This window comes from Myxocyprinus asiaticus, chromosome 33, assembly GCF_019703515.2.
Source record: "Myxocyprinus asiaticus isolate MX2 ecotype Aquarium Trade chromosome 33, UBuf_Myxa_2, whole genome shotgun sequence".
In the NCBI taxonomy this organism is placed as follows: Eukaryota; Metazoa; Chordata; class Actinopteri; order Cypriniformes; family Catostomidae; genus Myxocyprinus; species Myxocyprinus asiaticus.
The window spans coordinates 34,163,566-34,185,974 of NC_059376.1; the positions used below are offsets into that span (position 1 = coordinate 34,163,566).

General features: G+C 35.8%; 1 protein-coding gene across 8 annotated transcripts in view; it reads left to right on the forward strand.

The window, feature by feature from the left end:
• LOC127424467 (breast cancer anti-estrogen resistance protein 3 homolog) overlaps window positions 1-22,409 on the forward strand; it is a 105,448-nt gene that overhangs the window by 53,991 nt on the left and 29,048 nt on the right. For 5 of the 8 annotated variants that reach the window (XM_051669721.1, XM_051669722.1, XM_051669727.1 and 2 more), the window contains one exon: window positions 1,978-2,017. In XM_051669721.1, the coding sequence (XP_051525681.1) occupies window positions 1,978-2,017 (40 nt within the window). Of the gene's footprint in view, window positions 1-1,658; window positions 1,759-1,977; window positions 2,018-3,477; window positions 3,613-16,074; window positions 16,353-22,409 lie in introns of those variants that run through there. The other 3 variants (XM_051669726.1, XM_051669729.1, XM_051669725.1) reach the window with 3 other exon arrangements.

Consider the following 22,409-nt stretch of genomic DNA (forward strand, 5'->3'; position numbering starts at 1 on the left):
CAAATCTTACAACTTCGTAGTCATGACAACGTAACGCTACTTTGTAATCTAGTAAACACCGTAATGCCAGTAAATCCCTAATTCTATTAGAATAAAATAATGTTAACACATATAATGTTTACGTCTTGTGGCCATACTTTTGAAACAGTGTGTATTTTAACATTTATGGACTGCAACCACGAGCCTTACTGTAAGTAAGATTTTTGCTTTGTTTTAATAAACGAGGGACAAGTCGAAATTGAACATCCCTTTAATTCAAGGAGTGATGTCTAGTTAATACTTTGGAAATAAAAACAGTTAAATGGCATTTTAAAATAACTTTGTGCAAAAATGTGTTAACATTTGGCTGTCCAATCAAATAATGAGTCAAGAAAGAGATGTTAAAAATCACAATTGATTTTACCGAGATGAGAAACGGGGAAAATTATCTAGAATGGCCTATGCTTTAGAAGTTTCATGAAACTTCAGGGATCTCAAGAGCAGCTTTCCCAGGCAGAACCAAAATGAAACAGAAAATCAGTTCAGAAAATGATACGCTTTAAAGTTCCATCAATGAAAACCAAACAAACAAGCAGGCCAAAAACAGACAAATAAATCTTTCCAAATATTCTCATGTTTCCTGTTATCTGACGCTTTTTATATGTGCCAGAGCCCTAACTCCAGGTGCCACCTACACAATGAACATGAAAGTCACCCTTATTCCCCTAAGGGGGTGAGACAGTCCACCACACACCCTGGTGGTAAGAAAGGAAGAAAGAAATAGAGAACATAGTGTCATAAAGAAAGTCAGGTTTTTGTGTAAGCTTAGATGAAAGAGACTCTGGGTAAGGGCAGAAAGAGTAAAGGCTGCATAGAAGGATCTAAATGGGGGAAAAGGCTGAGTTGTGTACCTCTGTGTCTTTAACCAGCGCTGAACTACACTGAACATACTTCTTTGCGACTCTGTCTCTACCACTGTGCTTCCTGCATTCCACGCTCCATATAAAGAAACGAAATAAGTCAAAAATGCAGTGTTCCGCTGAACTGAGCAAGGGCCATCTCTGTAGTTAGGGTAAGTCACATCCAGACTGCAACCTTAAAGCCACTGGCAGGGATTGAGGTCATGTAAACAGCTGCGTCCTGTCTCCTCCTATGTTTCATATAGATTCTGCATTATGTTTGTGCTAAATTTGTCTCTCACTCAAAGGTTGCATTGAAATGTGTTTGTTTGTGCTGTTTCGAACACTGGGGGAAATCTTGTGGAATTAATTTCCCTTTTTCTGGCTTTAATCTGGCAGAGTTTGGGATTTAAATCTTCAAGGAATACATAAAACCTGAGAGGCTAGCAAAGTGTGAGTGTTGTTGTTGTTTGTGTGAGTGTTTCTTCGAAAAGTCTCTAAAATCCTCAAACCTTTATCACCAGCTGTGACATGCTCATCAATAACCTTTTAACCTTTCATCTTTCTCTCCTTAAGACTGCTTAAGTTGGTTCATTATGAGGTATTTGGCTTTGCACAGTGTATAAACTGTCTGCTTTAATCTCAGGCACTCTGTGTGTGGTGGATTGTGATGTACAGTATGTGTCTTTAGGGGGATGGTGGGAATACGGTTAACTATATGTCCATATGTGGTGGCTGGTGTGGTCTAAAGTGTGGTGTACTGACCTCAAGCCAGTTGGACTTGAGGGGCCGGACTGGTAGGCACTTACCATTTACTGCAGTCCAAGGTGCAGCCTACAGTTGGAGTGGTGGTGGTGTAGTGGACTAAAGCACTGAACTGGTAAGCAAAAGGTTTTTGGTTCAATCCCCATAGCCACTACCATTGTGTCCTTGAGCAAGGCACTTAACTTGCTCCAGGGGGATTGTCCCTGTAATCAGGGCACTGTAAGTTGCTTTGGATAAAAGTGTCTGCCAAATGTGTAAATGTACAGTTAAGCAGCAGGAGAGCAAACGGGTAATCAATGTGTTCACTAAAGAGAGTTCTGTCTTTCTCCTGCAGGGACTCTGCAGGCATGGACCCTACAATGGAGTATGTCAAGGTAAGGCTGTACATTCTACCTTTATCAGTATATGTGAGGAGTTCATACTGTAGATTGCTCAACCAGAGTAAAACTGCTGTTGATGACCTGTTGACAACGACTGTGGTTATCTTAGGGCAACTCTTAACACTTTGAGATATCGGATAATATTCAGTTAAAGGAGTTTTTTTGAGTGTTTAAATTAGGGAAAGTATATCAGGAATGCCAACTGAGGCTGCTACTGTTTGGACATTAAGATTTTGATCAAATTTTGGACATGATATGAAGGATCATAGTTTATTGACAGAGCGTTGAGTAAATATACTGTAAGTATTACATCGCATACTTGGATGGAAACTTGGCGCAACAGATTGACATAGATAAATGTGATCTAAACTGGATTGTGCGTCAGTGGGTGTGATTTTCTTGGGTTTTGCATATGTGCTTCCTGTTGTTGTCCTAACTTACCAGTTGAGAATGATTAGAGTTAGAGACAGTTTTGTAAAAACAAAACTCTCATTTTGTCAAACATTTCATAGTGTTTCTTGAGGTCATAACTCACACTGTAGAGTTTATAAAACAGTATTGGGCTTTCCTTGACCCGTCTTAATAATGTTATAATACATCAGATGTGTGCAACTCAAAGCCAGAGCTGTTTATAAAACACAGGAATTTCTACAGCTAAAAAACTCACTGGGGTTCCTATAGTGAAAGGGGCCCCGGTAAACAAATCCTCAATTAAAACAGAACAATTACAAGGGGAAATGAGATGATGTCTCTATCTGTTGCTGCTTGAAGGGCCTGCAAGCAATGTGTAGTTCTAATAACAGAATCAAGAAAGAAAGAATGGGTTAAATGGTTGAAGCCAATACTGATATGTAAAAAGCAGGGTGACCGATTAAATGAAAGCAAAATTAAATGACACAAAATTGCTATTTTTAAATCAACACTTATTTTAAAACAATGTTTGCACTATACATCATTGAAAAGACTGTCAGTAGATTTTAGAACCATCATTTGGAGTCTGTTCAAAAACCTAGTGAGCGTCCTCCAGATGCAGCATTTTAAGACATCATAGGAAAGCGCGAAGTCTGTTCCAAAAGGTAGGTATCTTAATTATGATACAGATTTTGGTCTTATTTTGGCCTTTAAAAAAAGAACAAATAAATGTATTCATTCAATAAATAAGATATTATATTTCATATATTATTTGTGTTACATGTTTATTGTTAAATTGCATAATTTGTACTATTTACAAGTATTTACACTGATTTGTTGAACGCGCTAAAACCAGTACTGTCTCTTTAACAAAAAATGGCATTCATAAACAGCGCCTTTAAATGAGTACATGTTAACTAGAGAGGACTCGAATGGCTTTACCTCATCTGTGCGATGCATGATTAGAATTAAATATTTTATTTTTTTTTTGTAGTTGTTTTTGGTCAACAACTGACTGTAAAGAACAGAAAGAGTATTAAAAGAGACAGTATTCAATGACAAATGGATTGCGTAGATCTCATCTTCAGACACACATTACACGGAACAACTTTAACTCTCAACATTCTGTGAAAGGATCTCGCTGCTGAACACTTCACGACTAAACTACACAATTACTGGTGAGTGAAAATAAACATCTACCAGCCAGTTGCCAAATATATTCACTTTAGTCGCACAGCACAAAATTTGGTTGCAAATGTGAGTGATTGCCTCTCATTGTAGTAGAGGGTTGCGCATTGAGTGAAAGATCGATCTTATGATTTAAGAATCGAGATCGAGATCGTTCAAATGAAGATCGCGATTAATCGGAAAAACAATTTTTTTACCCACCCCTATAAATGTACTTCTAATCCTTTCAATGCTGAAAAGTATAGATACATAATAGTTTCTCATATTATACAAAACCGACTATTTTGCCCAAAATGTGTGTGCTGTGTGTATTTTTGCATTGTTTCTCTCGTATCACTGAGAGTTCATCTATGTAGAGTGTTCCAAATCGCTCTCTTATGAGACATAATTTCAGGTGGGATGCTGCCATAGAAGACAGCTACCTATGTAGGCAGGAGACAGTTTTGGAACAGACCCAATGTGGAATGGTCTCCTCTGTCAATCAGCCAATGGACCCTTTTCACACTTCCAGGTTTGGAATGCAGAACTATAGCTCCGTAAACTTCTGTAGCAGTGAATGGTAGACCTCAGCAAATATTATTTTAGTGTTCTCATTTTCTCCAACATCAACAGAAAAACTTCACTATTATTTTTCCACAACTTTCCAAAAGAGGTATTACTGTCAATTCCTCAGCAGCTGTATTTGAAACCCCATGTCAACAGTGATGACACGATTTTTTTAAATGAATGGCTGGGTAATATATCACAACTTAAAATGTTATTAATTTACATTCAATTTAATTAAAAGGGTCCATTGGGCACAGTTATTGGCCAATGCTAATTATCGCCAAATATTGCCCAGACCAATATATATCGGTTTATCTCTAGACATTTCAATTTCATTTTTCAGGAGAAAGCAAAGGTTTTGGTGGACAGAATTATTCCCTGGCTTAATTTGATCCTCCTCAACGCGAACAGTAGCAAGGTGTGATCAAATCAAGCCGTTATGAAAGATCTTCATCACACAACATGGCTGTATTACACTCTCTACATCTCAGATCTGATGAGAGATGTGTTGTGACATAAATCACGGGTGACTCATTCCGTTTGCGCTGGCTGAATGAGATTTTCCACTGTGATAAACAGCAGCCTTGACGACCCCTGAGTGATGGGGACTGTCGGTGTGCTGTCAGCACACAACCACCTCTGTCAGCCTGCTGAGAAACCATTCCTCACTCTCTCTGTCCTGCTTGTACTCACTTGCTCAGTGGTTTGACTCATCTCGGGGTCTCACAGGATGAAGAGCAAACCCTTCTCATCCTTACCTCACCGCAAACCCCAAGCAAACAACACAAACATTCACATTCTTTGGCCACTATAATGTAGCAGTGCTCCATTGCAGTTGAACATACAGTCATATAATGGATATATAGTTATATTGGCATATACTATTTAAGCGTATTATTCTAATTCTTCGAAGACCAAACATTTCTGACACTAACTCCCCCTAGAACTTTTAATGGACATTCAGTTCAGACACAGACCTTAAGGATTTTTTTTACTTAGTGTGCTTAGTACTGTACTTAGCACGGGTGGTGCAAGGCTGGACTACTTGGGCTTAAGCTGCAAATGTTTTCCGTAAATCTCTGAATGTTTTTATTATCTTGTAGTGATGTCAGAAGTACCAGAGCTTTGGTATTAAGTTGATGCTAATACACATTATATTTTAATATTTTAACAATATACTTAAAGTCAAATATTTTAATTAATGATACCTGTTGTTCTACAGTATCGATAACACCAAAGACACTGTATGTGCACAGATGCAAGAAGAGCGCTTGCGATGCGCAATATGTAGATATAAAACCCTGAAAACAAAGAGTAATATATACAGATGTGCTTGAGGAATTTGCCAACTTTGTCATGAGCCAGCACATTTGCGTTTTTTTGCAGAACTCTTTTATTAACCCTTGTGCATCAATCAAAAAGTTACTCAGAGGTCCTTCAAGGACAAAAATGTCCAAGTAAAAACACTGCCATAAAAATATTATATATTAATATTATTTTCCACTTTCAATGAGTTAATTTTTTTAACCAACATCAGTCCTGATCATAACTACTAAATATTCATTTTAACCCTTTAAATGCCAGTTTGTTTACATAATGCCACTGTTTACACACACATTTCTCAATACACACATACAAATCACACTCTGACATTCATACCAACACACCCACACAATTTTAGCTGCATCATTTATTCAGTTGGCCTGCAGTGCTCTATAATACAGCAAACAGAAAATAGGAAAAAAGCATGTATTTGCTCCATAGGCTAAACATGAGGAGAAATGGCACAATCTGGTGGAAAATATAACAAATTTACATTTTGAAGCCAGGGCTCTGGAATGAAAGCATAATATCATAGAATTCATGATTTTATGCTTTAATGGCACTGGGATCAAATATTGCAGTTTTAATGGGTTTCAGTGGTGACATTTTTGTCCTGAAGGTCATGAGTGCAACTATTTTGTGTACACAGTGTATCATAGATGTATTTTAGGAACAGAGGTTGAAATATCAAAATTCCCCCAAAAATACACACCTTTGGCAAAATTTATGCCGTTGGCATTAACACAGCCAAAATTAACAAAAAAAAGACAAAAATGTCCCAAAGGTTGCACAAGGGTTAAGACACAATGCAACAAACATTGCAAACTTTGGCAATCTAGTAACAACTTTTTTCTCATAATTAACTGTTTTAGCCGATTTACAGCCTGCTATCTTCTAAACGTACTTAAAGCACTCAACAAATCAATTATATAAAACTGCCAATTGTACACAATGGCTGTTTCTCAGTGTCCATTCTTTTTGCGTTCTTATATTGTTGTGGACTTGTTTGACATCATCACCCACCTCCAAAAAAAGAAATAGTTACGAGGTTGATGAATCTACATATTGCAGCACATCTCAAAACTTGCATAGATGCGTTTTATGTCCTCATGTCTTCCGAGTTTGCTCTTTCAAGGTAGTTAGTAAAGACTGATTTTTACAAGAACGTAAGAACGAGAATGAGTTATTAGAATTGCTAAACGCCCAATGCGTGTCGAACTACAGAAAGCTGAAAGGGACAAAATAGTGTTTTATTAAATTACGTTTTACACTGTAAACAATGTCCGTAATTTTAATGGTAAAAGACTGTAAAAATGCTAAAGTAAAAAACGTAAATTGGATAAAGAGTAGTTACTGTAAATTATACGTAATTTTTTTAAAAATATATTTAAAAAGACAATACATGTAGTTTTACTGTAAAATGTTCTAAAAATGTCATTTTTTAGATGTAAAAAGAGAGTACATGTACAGTTTTTTACGGTAAATTATAGTTACAATTACGGTAAAAAAAACGTAATCAGGCATTCCCAGATTTCCCTGCATGACCCATTACATTTCATTATATTTTATGGGAATAGTTATGTTTCTTCCTATTTTTAATATCAGTTTTTGTGTGTTCTGTGTTTTATTTGATGTACTTTAGTTAATGTTTATTGCATAATTCTAATTTCATATGTGTTACCCTGATGGTGTTTATTGTTTGTGTGAGTGACACTGAGCACTGTTGATGTACTTCATGTGTCTCTTATGATTCTTACAGTGATTAATAATATCTTATTAAGTGAAAAGCAGAGTTTTATAGTTTCAGAAGGTTAATATATTAAGTTTACCATTTAATGATATAAACAACGGCTCTGCACCATAAAATATTATAAAGTATATTATATTCTGATATTTCATCAAATGATGGCCCCATATGTATCTACAGAGGTCAGGGTTAAGCCCTGAATGTGCACTTTTGATTTCGGGGTGAAATATGACCTGGACATGCTTTTGTGAGATTCAACCTCCAGTCAGAGAATCCTTACAGAACTTGATAGAAGATGAGATGACAACATATCCTCAGGGGAATGGCATGGTCATGACATGTTACAGTAATTCAATTACAGTACATGAAATTCATACACTGGCCCTTTATACTCTATTTTAGGCAGCTCTTTGAACTTTTTTAACTGTCTGAGTGACTAATGTGGACATCAGTGGTTGTAGTCAGTTTGTACCTCCATTGAAGACAGTAGTGTTTTAGCCTTAAATCAGTTACAAGCATAAATGTTGACGCAATGTCTTCAGCACACCTGTGTGTCTGGATGTCTGTGTCTAGGTTTGATGTGTTTTTGCTGGTCATTCGTCTGTTTTTCATCTTCAGTGAAGTGAAGTGAATGAAGGTAGACCTCATCTCACCCTCATTAGCTGGGGTTGAGTTTCCAGAGCTCTGTTTAACCCGAATCTGTACATACCTGGCATAGTGTCTTAGACAGGGAAACCCAGGATCTCTGATCTCTCTCCGTAATAGATGGTTCCCATGCAGATCTGTGCACACATTTAATCGGTCAGTCAGACCCAAAAAGTATATGGACACTTGGAGCACAAAATGTAAGAATGTAATTGGATAACAAATTATCAAAACAAGTGGTATCTACAAACATTATTTTATAAACGTCTCAGAACTAACACTTTTCTTTATATTAGTTTTTCCAGTTACTTTCAACTAACTGGTCCAAAGGGCTTTTTAGTGGGTGTATAAAGTTAGTTCCCATCAAGTTCATATATTTATGAGTGACTTTAAATAATGACAGAATTTTCATTCTTTTTCATTCTCATGTTTTTCCAAACCGGTATGACTCTCTTTCTTCCCTGGAACAAAATGTGAATTTTTGAGGAATATCCTGGCCACTCTTTTCCATATAACTAAAGTGAATTGAGGTCTGGGCGGTCAAGCTTCATTACAAATGACAAAAAAGGGCCATAAAAGTATAATAAAAGTGGTCTATATGACTTCTGGGTTATATTCAAAATCTTCTGAAGCCAAGAAAGTCTTGTTGTCAAGTTTAAAATGACATGAGTGTGAGTAAATGACTAAAAGAGAATTTACATTTTCGGGTGAAGTGTGCAAAAAATGCTTTTTGGGGCCACTGTATAAACTAGCTTTGTAAATAATTTATCATAATACAATTATCAATATAATCAATAAGTAATAGTCAAAATGAAAGGGTGACAAGTTTACTATTAAATAACATTTATCTCCAGGTAAAATGCATAAGATTAATAAAAATATTTCAGAATTATGTATGAAGTGCAGATCAGAACTTGATACTTTTATGCATGTTTTCTGGTCTGGTAAAGAAATAATAACATTTTGGGAAAGTATACATAGGGTTGTTGAATCAATATTGGGGGTCACTTTTGATATGACACCCTCTATATACTTGTTAATTTTAACACATGAAAAGATGTATTGAATATTATTTCTTTTTATGCAAGAAAATGTATCCTTCTTCTGTGGAAATCTGTAGATGTTCCAATTCTTGAAATGTGGCTTCAGTAGATAAGTTTTCTTCCTCTTGAAAAGCTAACCTATGAACTTTCCAATAAGCAAGATGAATTTGATAGAATTTGGTCATCCTTGTACAACTTACAAATACTAGAGGAACAATACTGACAACTTTATGATCTCTGCTTTTCTCTTGTTTTTTTTTTTTTTTTTGTTTTTTGTTTTTTTCAGAACTTGTTAACAATATCTTGAATATTTTCTGTATTTTCAGTTATAATATATCTGGAGATCTCTTTTTTTCTAGGGGGGAGCACCAAATTGTATTATAAGTTTCATGTGTAATTAAAATAATAAATAATACATAACATAAAATGAAAGGGTGACTTATTCTACAAGTCTCTCTCATAATTTGACGGGTTAATGTTGCGTGCCACCATCCAGGTTTTTCAGCTCATTTTGATTTTTCCGTCTTGACCCAAATTGTTGATGGCCTGTTAGTTTAGGAATGTTTTCTCAAAGTTAGGAGCAAGTCAGCCATCAAAAATGTGGGATAATTAACTTCCAAGACCTCATGTGCTGATGTCACTTCCTAAAGTCAGATGAGTTTAGCATTTTTTGTGTAAACAGTTTGTTATTTGATTATATCAGATTGGGTGGTGGTTTGGTTTGAGTTAAGTTCTAGGTTATCTCAAATACAAAAAACTTCTAATTTTCTTCTGTAATCCACGGAACATTCTGATTAATAAAAATAAAAAATAAAACACTACAATAAGCTAACTGTACAGCTGAGGGCAAATCATTCATCTATATTTGATGTCAAGCAGTGATGAAATGATTTGGTCAATGAATATGAGTGTGCGTGTCTCCTTTCCATCAGTCCTTTATTTCTCCTCGTTTCTCTCATCGTTTGGCCCGCCCCATTGCGTGTGAAGCAGAGATCGGTTATATTCTGGTGTTAAATTGGAGCTATTATCATCAAAGCCAATCTGGAGTGTAGAAGTTGTTTGGATGACTTGACGTTTAGAAATATATTTTTTTTTACTGGGTGGAAACCAAATCTCTCACCTCAGGGATTGGGGGATAAGATATGTGAATCACAAACTTCAGAAATGCAACTTAACTTGCTTTTGTGATTCACACACGCTAATGATTTTATGTGAAGGCTGGGATGCTGTCATATAGAAACAACATTGTGCTACATTTGGTCAGGGAGTGTGTGTATACATTACATGATCTCATTGGCACATAGTGGAAGCACTTCTTACCCCATAGTCTTAACAATAAAGGTTCCCGTTAGAACCAAAAAAGGGTTTACAGCCTGATTTCATGGAAGAACCTTTTTAAAGGAATATTCCGGGTTTCATACAAGTTAAGATCAGTCAACAGCATTTGTGGTATAATGTTGAGTATCATAAAAAATAATTTCGACTAGTTCCACATTTATTTAAAAAAAGAAGATGCAAAAATCACTGCTACAATTAGGCACTTACAATGGAAGTGTAAGGGGACAGTCCATAAACATTAAACTACACAAGAGTTTCAAAAGTGTAGCATAGCCACAACACAAGACACAAACATAATACATGTTAACATGATTTTAGTGTTATAGAATCACTTACTAACCTTATCTGTGTAAAGTTATATCTGATATTAAAACTTTGTTGTCATGACGACATAACGGCGGAAAACCCTGTAATATGGTAAAAGCTGTAATGTCTGAAAATTCCTAATTCTATCACACTAAAATCATCCTAACACGTATAATATTTAGGTGTTGTGGCTATACTTTTGAAACTGTATATTTTAACTTTTCATTGTCTCGCTCAGGGATTGTGATGCTAATGCTGAATTAAATTACATAAAGATGAGTAATTTTCAATGAAATGTAATAAAAATACAAATAAAAACAGAAATATTTCAAAAGTGAACAAGCAAAGATTCATTATATTTTAAAAGGTAAACATTGCAAAAAATATCAGAGGGTAATTTAAGTAAATAATTTAGGTCATATCAGTTGACAAAAAAAGTTGTGAGAGTGGGAACCCAACTAGTTCTTTAAAACCGTTTTAAGTGCTATGTACTATTGTTTTAAGAAACAATATAATGTAACATCAATACATTTTTTAATCCCCATAGAATCATAGAATCAACTCAAGAACCCAATACAGCAAGAAATATTTCTTGACAAGAAGAGGGCTCTTTGCTGAACTCAAGGTGCTGCAGGTGCATTGAAAAACTTTTATTTTTTAGTGTGAAGTTTGCAGCAGATTTCTTTTCCTCTTTCTCTTACATACGCACACAATGGCACACACATTCCCTGATGGTGAACACACACTTACACTGTTGCTCACTAAGCTGCTAAGCACTCATGAAAGAGCTTTACAGGAACAATTCATCTCTGTTCTCCCTGTGGGATCTGCTGCCCTCTGAGCCCACAGAAAGACCTCACTTGCCAGCCGGCTCCCTCTCTGAACACATATACCAGCCTTTATACAGATCCAGAGAAAGCCTGTTCTCATACAGAGAACATAGAATGACACAAGAGGAACAGTTCAGAGGGTTTCTGCCTCTCAAACGATGAGAGATGGAGAGAATGAAGGCCTGATGGAAGAGACTGACTTATCCTCTCATATTATTTGATTAAATCACGTCATAATTGCTTAGATTACAATCAGAGTAAACAATTCTTCTGCCAAGTAATATAGTTAAAACCTAACAGTAGCCCGTTTACAGTGGCCAAGCAACGTAACAGCTTGGAAGTAAGGTATGAGAAGAGTAAGTAAAACAGAGTAAGGTCATTCTGACTTTAGGTCAGTTTGCACAGGAGAAAAGTGCTAAAGATGACCATTAATGGAATATTCCGGGTTCAACACAAGTTAAGCTCAATCGACAGCATTTGTGGCATTATGTTTATTACCACAAAAATGTATTTCAACTAGTCCCTCCTTTTCTTTAAAAAAATTAAATAAAAAATCTAGGTTACAGTGAGGCACTCACAATGGAAGTGAATGGGGCCAATTTTTGGAGGAAAATATGAAGCTTTTTATATTATAAAAGTACTTACATTAATTCTGTTAAAATTAATGTATTGTTTGAGCTGTAAAGTTGTTTAAATTGTCATTTTTACAGTAATTTTAGGGTTTTAGTGTTTGATGACATTACATCATCATGGCGACAAAGTTGTAAAATTGGCTATAACTTTACACAGAGCAGGTTAGTAAGTGATTTTATCACACTAAAATCATGTTTACAGTCAATTTGTTTATGTCTTGTGACTAAACTTTTAAACAGTGAGTATTTTAACATTCAAAAATTGCCCCCCATTCACTTCCATTGTAAGTGCCTCACTGTAACCCATATTTTTTTTCTTTTTTTAAAAAAAAAAAAAAAAAAAAAAAGGAGGGATGAGTCAAAATGAATATTTGTGGTAATCAGTATTATGCCACAAATGCTGTTGATTGAGCTTAACTTGTATTGAACCCGGAACACTCCTTTAACACTTTATAATAACTTGCACGAAGTCATAATAATCATATACTGTAATGCTTAACACATCAGTAGTTCTGTAAATTCAAATATGAAATATAGATATGATAAATTCATTGTACATTAATGATCAGTTAAGCATTATATGTAATAATGTTTCTTAATGTTATAATAAAGTTCCATAAAGTAATATAAGTACATAAGTAATATACAGTTCATGAAAAGTGTTACTAATGTGACCTTTTGTTTACCAAGAATGCATGGCTTATTGTTCTTGTTTTATAAAACCTGACAAATGCTCTGTCGTAAATCCAGATTTTTCATTAAATCGAAATGAGAACTACCATGTGGCACACTCCCTGTAGTTTAGGCTCTAGTTATTGCATGGAAGGTTTGGCTGGCATTCTAAACTTTAATGCAATGCTATTAATAGCAGTATTTTTTAGATTTTTACCTCAAGAGACTTTTTAGATCAGACATAAAAGGACTGCTCCATAAATGTAGCATGCACACACACACACACTGAGATATACTGATGAACACAGTAAATCTTGTGTGCATGTATCATTTGGCCAGTGCTGAGCCAAACTCATCATTTTCTTCTTGACATTACATGACTCGGAATTTGGAACAAGATCTATAAAGCCGTATATTAGTGAGTCATAGTAAAAGCTGTATAAACACTACATAGCTGCATATAATGTATAACTCCAGAGCCAAACCAAAAGTTCATAGTGTCTGTATATAGCTGTAGTGTGAACTATGAGAGTGCGTGTAAAGATTTGCCCTAAAATTAGTGTAATTTAAAGAACTGCCCTAAATTTGTGTCAATGTCGATGAAGAATAATGAAGAAAGCTAACTTTATAACATCAGCCACTAATGCAAGCAGGGAATATTACTGCTGCACACACAGAGTCACACCGCCCCCTAGTGTTGATTTATGTGCATAACAACAGAATGGGAACTGTCTTATTAATTACAGCAAGTTTGCGTTCTGACTTTTTATATAAATTCAATTTAGAAAAAGTGGTTAGAGACAGCAAAATTTTAATAATTTATTTGGGTGAAAATGATAAAAAAAATTCTATCAATGGTACATTTCTTGGCTTTGTGTGTCATTCTCGTTATGTGTAATTTATGCGTTTGTTAACACAGTACTGTTTTCAGATCTCAGCATGGATGAGAATGTAGCATGTGTTATCAATGGTTGAAAATGGCTGAGGTTGGAATGTGCTATTTGTTAGTTATGCTATCATGACAACCATCCAACCAAACAAATAAATTAAATAATTTTTTGTGTGTGGAAATTTGGAACATTATAATCCCAGTCCTTGAATATCTAGGATGAATTTGGGTAATCCTTTTTGCACTTTCAACTGCTGTAATTTACTGACGGTCACCCCAGCACATCAAACAAACAAATGAGACTTCATAATGCTACAACCCAGCTAGAATATGATAATGTTAATATAGACTTGCTTGTGACAGAGCAAGAAATACAGACATTGGAGCTAGGTGTCCTAGGCTACTCTAATTCACCCGACTGTGTCCTAAGATATAAAAAAAAGTCATTTAGCTAGAAACGGTCACATGCAATTCTTTACCCTTTGAACTACGGTCTCTTGATGACATTAAGTCAGATGTGTATTTAAGGTTTATGTTTGGCTCTCATGTACAAAGGCATCATGCTGACTTCTTTCCTTAGCAGACTGTGGAAATGTCAATGTGCTCGCAGGGCCATGGTGCTTTTATTGAGTGTAATTAGGTAGTTTAGGAGCCCACTCTCAGGGAGAACATTCCAGTGTTGTTTCGAGGGTGTGCCAACCAGCCATAATGTCTTTGTTTGCCTCTTAGAGCGATCTGGGAGAAATATAACAAATGTAAGTTGATAGACATCCAGCTGTTTGCATCCAAAAATCTACCTGGGATAGTTTGGACAAACAGCATACATTTCTTCTCCCTCTGATGAACCGAGTTTCTACAAAGTTTCCAGCATCTCACAAAAACATATCTGGGTCACATTTCACCCCAAAATCAAAACATATGACAGACAGACTAAAGAATAAAGAATAACATACACAGAGACAAACATTAGTCAGCATACGTGTGTGTAACACATTATATGAGCTCTTGTTTAATCCACTTAAGTGGACTGGAAAACCTGAATTATTTTCTGTCTCATAATCGTACTCATTTTCAAATGCTTCTTTTACTTCATACAAGAGCTGTTTTGATGGGGTGGGGGTTAACTTCCGTGAAAGTGACAGAAAGCGTAATGCTGTTAACGAATAGGCTAATCAAGAGAAAGCCCCCTGTTTGCCCCCTCAACAAAAGCCTTCTAGTTAGCCAGCTAGCCGCAATAACACAAAGTGCTGTGTGTGTGACTAAGGTACTGAGTAGTCTTGTTATTTAAACCCCAATGGGAAAAGTAAGTGCATTTGGCCGTCTGGGACTCCTCGGGCTCAGCTGGGCTCTTTTCCCAGAGTCAGGACAGTCCCAGCTGGGGTAGAGAGTCCTCCCTGCTGGGGAAATGCTCTTTTATATTAACCCCCTGCTGTTAGTGAAATCCCGCCTGGAGTTTAGAGTAATATTGTGATGATATTCATAGACACAGTCCTGGTCCCTCAGTGCAGACCTGTCACACAGGATCACGACTGTCCCTATCTGTCTGGAAAACTGTTCCTGAAAGACCTCCACAGTAGATGCTCTCTCTTGTCTGGACAAATTAATTTCAAATGTCAGTGGCAGTTTGTGGTTTAACTGAATTGCTTGATATCAGATTGTCTCTCAGCGTTTTCTTACGCTTTGTGTCAGATTTGTTCTATACACGTTTGTGGTTTAACATGATGCATTTTGTTCATTTACTGTAAGTCTCAAACCAAGCGCAGTAATCAAGGATTAGGCAAAGTTTCTGAGATTTATACAAGCTTAGATAATCATATTTCAAAATATTTTTTTTTTCTGAATCAGTATATAATTAAAACTAGGTTTAGACAAAACACGTCGCCATGATGTCGTAGCTATGTGGATGCTAAGGTGTCCTTTTTTCACTATGTTTACAGTTTTTTTTTTGCAAGCAGACAACCATTGTCATAAATTAATCACAATCAAAATCAAATACATCAAAAGGTTCCTTGTGCTTGGTAAGACAAAAGAGTTGACATTTACTGTAACAGCTTAACTGAGGATCATAAAACATGTTACATACAAATGCCATGACAAGGCAACGAAGAGAGACAACAACAAATACATCAACAAACATTGTGATGTACACTGACAGATGTGAACAGGCTTTAAAGCTCTGAAATAAGAAACCATTTACATAAAAAGTGGTAATTTTGAGAAATCTTGACATACTTGGATAACATATATATATATAATGTATAAATAATGCTAAATTTTTTAGCCCTAATCAAAGTAGTTCCTTCTATTCCTTTCCCTCATAGTCTATTTCTTGACAAGCTGTTAGGGGTTTTGGGGGAAAGGGGCGTTGGTTTAGGGGTTGGCTGTGTAGTGCTTTTGTAAATAGCGGCTTTCTGATTGGTTTGAGAGTCATATCACAGTTCCTAACATGGGCTGCCCGGGGCTGAGAGCAACAGCATGGAGCAGCATATGCACCACCGATCGCACAAACACACACACTCACACACACACTCATGCACGCTTGCACCAAGAGAGTTCAGAGACATTCACAGAGCAGCTAATATGCGCTCATTCACGGGAGGTGTAAGGCAGTGAGTTTTGTAGACTTTAGTGTGTTTTCAGTGTTTTGACTGATGAGTTGTACAGAAACAAGTAAGATGTCAGAGAGATGCAACATTTTAAGGACCATCACGGCAGCTTTGTGCTGTTTCTATCAGAAAAGCTCCATTATTGGAGCCAAGGTAAGTAAAAAGCCTCTAAAATATGTTTTGTGTGTTACATTGTTTTGTTGTCTGTATGGATTTATATTTTAGATAACATAATATGTAATGTTGTCCTATCTAATTTAAGTTCATTTAAAATATTTAAAATGTAATTATTGTATATTTTTAGTGGTTTCCAACAATCTGATTACATTGAAAATCCACGATTTGTTTTCATTAAACCTGGACACAATCAAAAAGTTTAGGATTTTGAAAAATGTCAAACGAAGAAATGCTGTGGTGTCAAATTAATAAGAAATATTTAAGATTCTGCACTATTTCTAGGCCACTGACAAGTATGCATGCTGTCATTAAAGAAAAAACTTTTTACTAAAATAGTTCTTCTGGTAATAAAATTTGTAATGAAAAAATGCAAAATAGAAGTATTTTCATGTGGTCTCAGAATTTTGGAGCCCACTGTAATTATTTTTATATTATGCTGATGCTAATGCACCTGTAATGTTACAGATGGGTTGTTTTAAATGTAAAGACATTGAGAGAGGTAAAAGACAAAGGCAACAAAAAACATGTGGTGGAGAAGAAAAGATTGATAGGGAGGTGCTGTAAAAAGCAGGTCTGTGAGTAATTTTATGGTGGTGGTCTTCACTCTGGCCTTGTGAGATATATGGCTTTTTTCATTATCGTAAGTGAAGAACTCCTTCTCATGCAGTACACATGAGAAGTGTGTGAGTGCGTTTCCTCCCATTCACTTGCACACACACTCGCCTTGTTTTTGAAAACCATTTACAACCATATTGATTAAATCCTTTTATATCTCTGCTTCTAAATGGATTGTAAGTGTGAACACGTGCTGTTTTGCTCATCTAATATGTCATGTGATAAAGAGAGAGAGTCGCTCAGGTTGGGTTGAGTGAATTTATGGGGCGATATGAAAATGCTGGCCCTGCATGTGGATGTAATGGGTTTATATAGAACCAATGTGATACTGAAACATAAGAGGGGCCAACGGGTCATACGACTATTCTAAACGTATGGATTATTAATAGCAAGACTGTGCTGTTGAAGCTAACATGACACCTGCAGACTGCAGGGGATTTCGGGCAACAGGATGAAATGCATTAAAATCTCTGGGTTTCTGGAGTGGATTGCAATATTTCTGTCATTTCCCTGCAGGTGTGGCCATATGTGGTTGTTCTAATCTGTTTTCCCTTGCTGCTATCCGATGGCACAAGAACTATTGATCTATGGTCTGTCAAAGCCTAAAACACAAAAGAGGGGTGCAGACTTTCAGAATCTCGAAAATGTTGCTATTGTAGAATGAGTGAACTAAAACAGTTGTTCTCAAGTGGTGGGTCGTGACCCAAAAATTGGTTGCTGGTTCTGAGGACAGCAAGGAAAAATAATGCTGAATGCAAATATTAAAAACAGCAAATAATGATATAAGCGTGCATAGTTAGGAGAGCAAACTAAATAGGCTTATCAACTACTTAAAAAGGATGAGAAATGCTTCCCAAATCTTTGTTTTTGACGTCAAAGTGCGTCCAATCAAACTCTACAGTATTTTGCCGCAAATTCATGTCACTTGGTAATATGGCTAATACTTATAATATTTGGCCCAGTGTTTGTTCTATGTGTGACCAATTATATACATTTTACATTTTCATATTTAGCCTATGCCATGTTACTTTGCATATTTTTTGACCTATGCAGTAATAATATTTAATATGAATACATTTCATGTTTGGTTTTGATGTAATTTTTGTCACTTTTGTACAATAAACAATTCTGGTTCTGTGTTGGGTCGACGAACCTGGTCTCATCATGACAAGTCGTAATAGTACGAGATGGCGAAATAAAAGTAAACAAACCAACTAACAATGTTATAACGAAGTTTAACCCCAAACCTAAACCTAACCATAAAGTGTAACCCCTTACCCAAACCTCACCATGAATTCAATAGGAATATATCTTTTGTGTACCATGGAAGAAAGAACATCAGTATTTGGAACGAGACCAGGGAGGCGTATTACAGGTTATTGACATACATCATTCATTTATATTGCATAAATAAATATAGAATAAGAAACCAAATTTGTTCAGACATTTCCTTTCTTAAATAAAGTGTTGATTAGCAGGCTAGCTAAAATTTGGTGCATGCAATGTATTGCTTTTAGATTCTGTTTGTTGAGTGACTGGTCTCTATGGGAATGTGAGTCGTACCTTTCCGTACAAGCCGAGTCATACATCTTAGGATTTCACCCTCTCACAAATTAATATGAGTTGTCATAAGATGATGTTGGGATGCCATTTGAAGCCCAATGTAAAATCTGGGTCTTGAAACAAACCAGTTAACAACCACTGAACTGAAATATCAGGAATAAAATCTTTGAGACGTCCAAAACGTTAAATATAATTTGTCATTTCCAGAATGTGCTTTTCTATTTCACTCCAGAATCAATGCAGTGATTCACAAGAACAGCAAGAATGTCAAGAAGTCCATTCACCGCTCTTGCTTTTAATTGTGTGTGGACTGATGCAGAATTCCCTGCATGGTTATTGAAACGCTCTATATTTTTCTAATTTTAGGGATGATTTGGCCAGAAATTGCAGCATGTTTGTTATTTCTCATGTATGGCAGGCCAGCTCAGCGGTCCAGCGGACCCTTGCTCTCAGGGTTTGGAAGCCTTTTGAAAATATTTGGTTCTGGTCCACATTTTTTGGGTTTGTTTCTAAAAATAGTGCTGGGTTGTCATGGAAACTTCAGTCTTTTAAATGTTGTTGGGGGTCACTGAGAACGAGAGGGACAGAGGGGGCAGTGTTGGTGTCTCTTGTATGGATTCTTCCTTTTGAGAGATTTTTCAGAGGAAGTTTCTCACAGAACGGCTGTTAGGAGAGGCCTCAGTCATAGAAGGCTACGTCTGGCAGTGAGTGACTTCTGAGTAAATTTGTCTGTGGTGAAAACAACTTGGGGGCTTTATTTTGGTCAGTGTGAGGGCAGCTGTGGGAATGGTGGTGTGTGTACCTTAAAGTACAGCTGTGAATCTATTGAAACCCAAACCTTGACAAGTCTGCCTTAAATAAACAGGCTTACTCATTCAGCAAAGACACAAATTAACACCCAGGGTTGGGGAGTAACGGAATACATGTAACGGGATTACGTATTTAAAATACAAAATATAAGTAACTGTATTTCACTACAGTTACAATTTAAATCATTGGTATTTAGAATACAGTTACATTCAAAAAGTATTTTTATTACTGAAGAGATTACTTTGCATTTTATTGTCATTTGTTTCATTTAATATTTAGTCCTTTCAGATGCGATCCAAAGTGCATTTGAACAGCTGTGAAACACTTTCTTATGATGTGTTACATTCATACGAGCAGACAGAGAAGAAAGTTTGAAGTAAGTTTGGAGCAGAAGAAATAGAAATAAACCTTGTGTAAATTGTCAGCTTTATGCTAAGCTAAAATGCTATTTCTAGCCATTTTACATGCACATTACCAGGCACAATCATATTTTTTTATCAAGAAAATTCACGTTGGATCATAATTTCTTTTTTTCTAGTAAGACCTCTGATATTAGGGCAAAAATCGTATTCTTGATAATAATTTTTGTATTGTTTTCCTGTAAAAATATCTAAAAATCCTTAAAACAAGATCAATTTGATTTATCTTGTTTTAGAAACAACACTGCATAAGATATTTAGGTTTTTCAGAGAATGTATTTTTAACGTGTATTTTGTCTTACTGTACTGGCAGAGTTTTTATAGTAAAACAAGTGAAAAAATCTACCAGTGCTGAAGAAGTAATCCAAAGTATTTAGAATACGTTACTGACCTTGAGTAATCTAACGTAATACGTTACAAATTACATTTTACAGCATGTATTCTGTAATCTGTAGTGGAATACATTTCAAAAGCAACCCTCCCAACCCTGTTAACACCTGCCGGATGTAAATTGCTTGAGACACCCTACATAGACAGTTACATTGTTTTAGTGAGGACTGATTCGCAAACAAATAAATCATTGACAGGGGGAGCTGAGCTTAGATCGCTAAATATGTGCAAAACCCGGCAAGGGCAAGTGATATTATTAATATAAGTTTGCACGTGGTGACAACAGAAGTGAAATCTCTAGCAGCATTTTTACCTTTTCACATGGATATATCTTGTGAAGCAATTTATGTAACTACGGGCTACAAAATATTGATAAAAACTTATCCACACAGCACATCCAGCACTAGTTAAAGTTTCTCAAAATCAACTACCTTTCAAAAAAAAAAAAAAGCATGCTATGGCAGGACTATGGGATTGTGATGGTATCAGATGGTAATACTGTGGTGCATTAATGTACACCATGGTATTTGCATAGTACTCCAATGTACATGTAAAAAAACATGCAATGATACTTTTTGATACCGGGGGCTGCTCCACCATTACTGAGAGATGTACATGTACGTCCATATGACTCCACTGGTTAAATCCATGTGTTCAGACACGATATGATAGGTGTGGATGAGAAAAAGATCATTTAATACATTTTTTATCATAAATTCTCCTCCATGCCCAGTAGGGGGCGATATCCATGAAGAATGTGAATCACCAAAAACAGAAGGTGAAAGAATTTATAGTAAAAAAAAAAAAAGCTTTAAAATTTTGGCACCCATTCACTTGCATTGCATGGACCTACAGAGCTGAGATATTCTTCTAAAAATCTTTGTTTGTGTTATGCTGAAGAAAGAAAGTCATACACATCTGGGATGGCATGAGGGGAGTAAATGATGAGAGAATTTTTGGGTGAACTAACCCTTTAACTACAAAAAAGAACGTTTAATCCTGCATGGAGACTTTTGGGAAAAATTTTAGGTAATGGTTCAAATTAATCAGTGAATCGCTTTTTTGAAGTTACTCTCTTTCTCTGTCCAAACACACACACACACGTTGGTGCAGCTATCCTTATGAGGACACTCCATAGACAATTATTTTTATAATGTACACTATTAAAGATGTTCTCGTCCAAAAACAGTAAAGAACTGGCAGCAGGGTTGCCAGCATGTTACTGTAAAATTAATGGTGTCTTGCTGATATAATTTTGCTGAAATAACCTTTACTGTTTGCTTTTATGTTTTTATGTGTAATGCATCACTATTGCCACAAATAGTGCTATTTGCAAGGTAGGATCAGATATTCAGTCTTACCTTAGGTTTTGTCTTCCAAGTAGCACAGTGCAACAACTTGTGTTTTACTTAAACATTAATTGACTGGCTGGAAGAACATAATATAATAATAAAGAAGGTCCAAGGTGCCAGCTCAAGAGATCACTAATCACCATAATGGTGACTTCAATCAAAACACAACTATTGATAACAAAACAACAATACTAATTAAACTAAGACTTCTATTAAGTCTGAATACAATACTTTTGTACTTTTTTTTTTTTTTTGTAGCCCCAGTGCATTGCCAAAGCATACTTATTCAAGCGCAAAGGCTTATGGGTATTTCAACAATGCAATGCAGTGCTATACTGTTATTTTACTGTGTACAGGTTGTTGTTATTTTTCTCCATAAAAAATACAGTTCAATCCTGGCAAAATTGTACATTTAAAATATATGTTTCAGAATGTCACTATAGCTTTCACCAAGATGATATCATGATTTTAAATGTTTATTTTCCCCTAATGCCTTGCATAGAACAGCTATTTACCATAAAACTAGTCAATTCACAGTGAGCCTGCTCTTGATCTCCTAGAATGCAACATTTTTAACAGCAAACTACTGTATTTAAGAATCACAGTAGATTGCTGTAAGAATTTGGCCATAAATTTACAGCAATTTTTTAACAGTGACAAACTATAGATTCTATCCCCTAACCGTAACCCTACCCCTAAACCTAACCCTCACAACAAACTTTTTTAAATTTTTAAATTTTCCAAAAAAACATCGTTTAGTATGTTTTTAAGCTATTTGAATTATGGGAACACTAGAAATGTCCTCATAAACCACATTTATAGTATAAATCCCTTGTAATTACCAGTTTGTAACCTAAAATTTTCCTCGTAAACCACCCGAACCT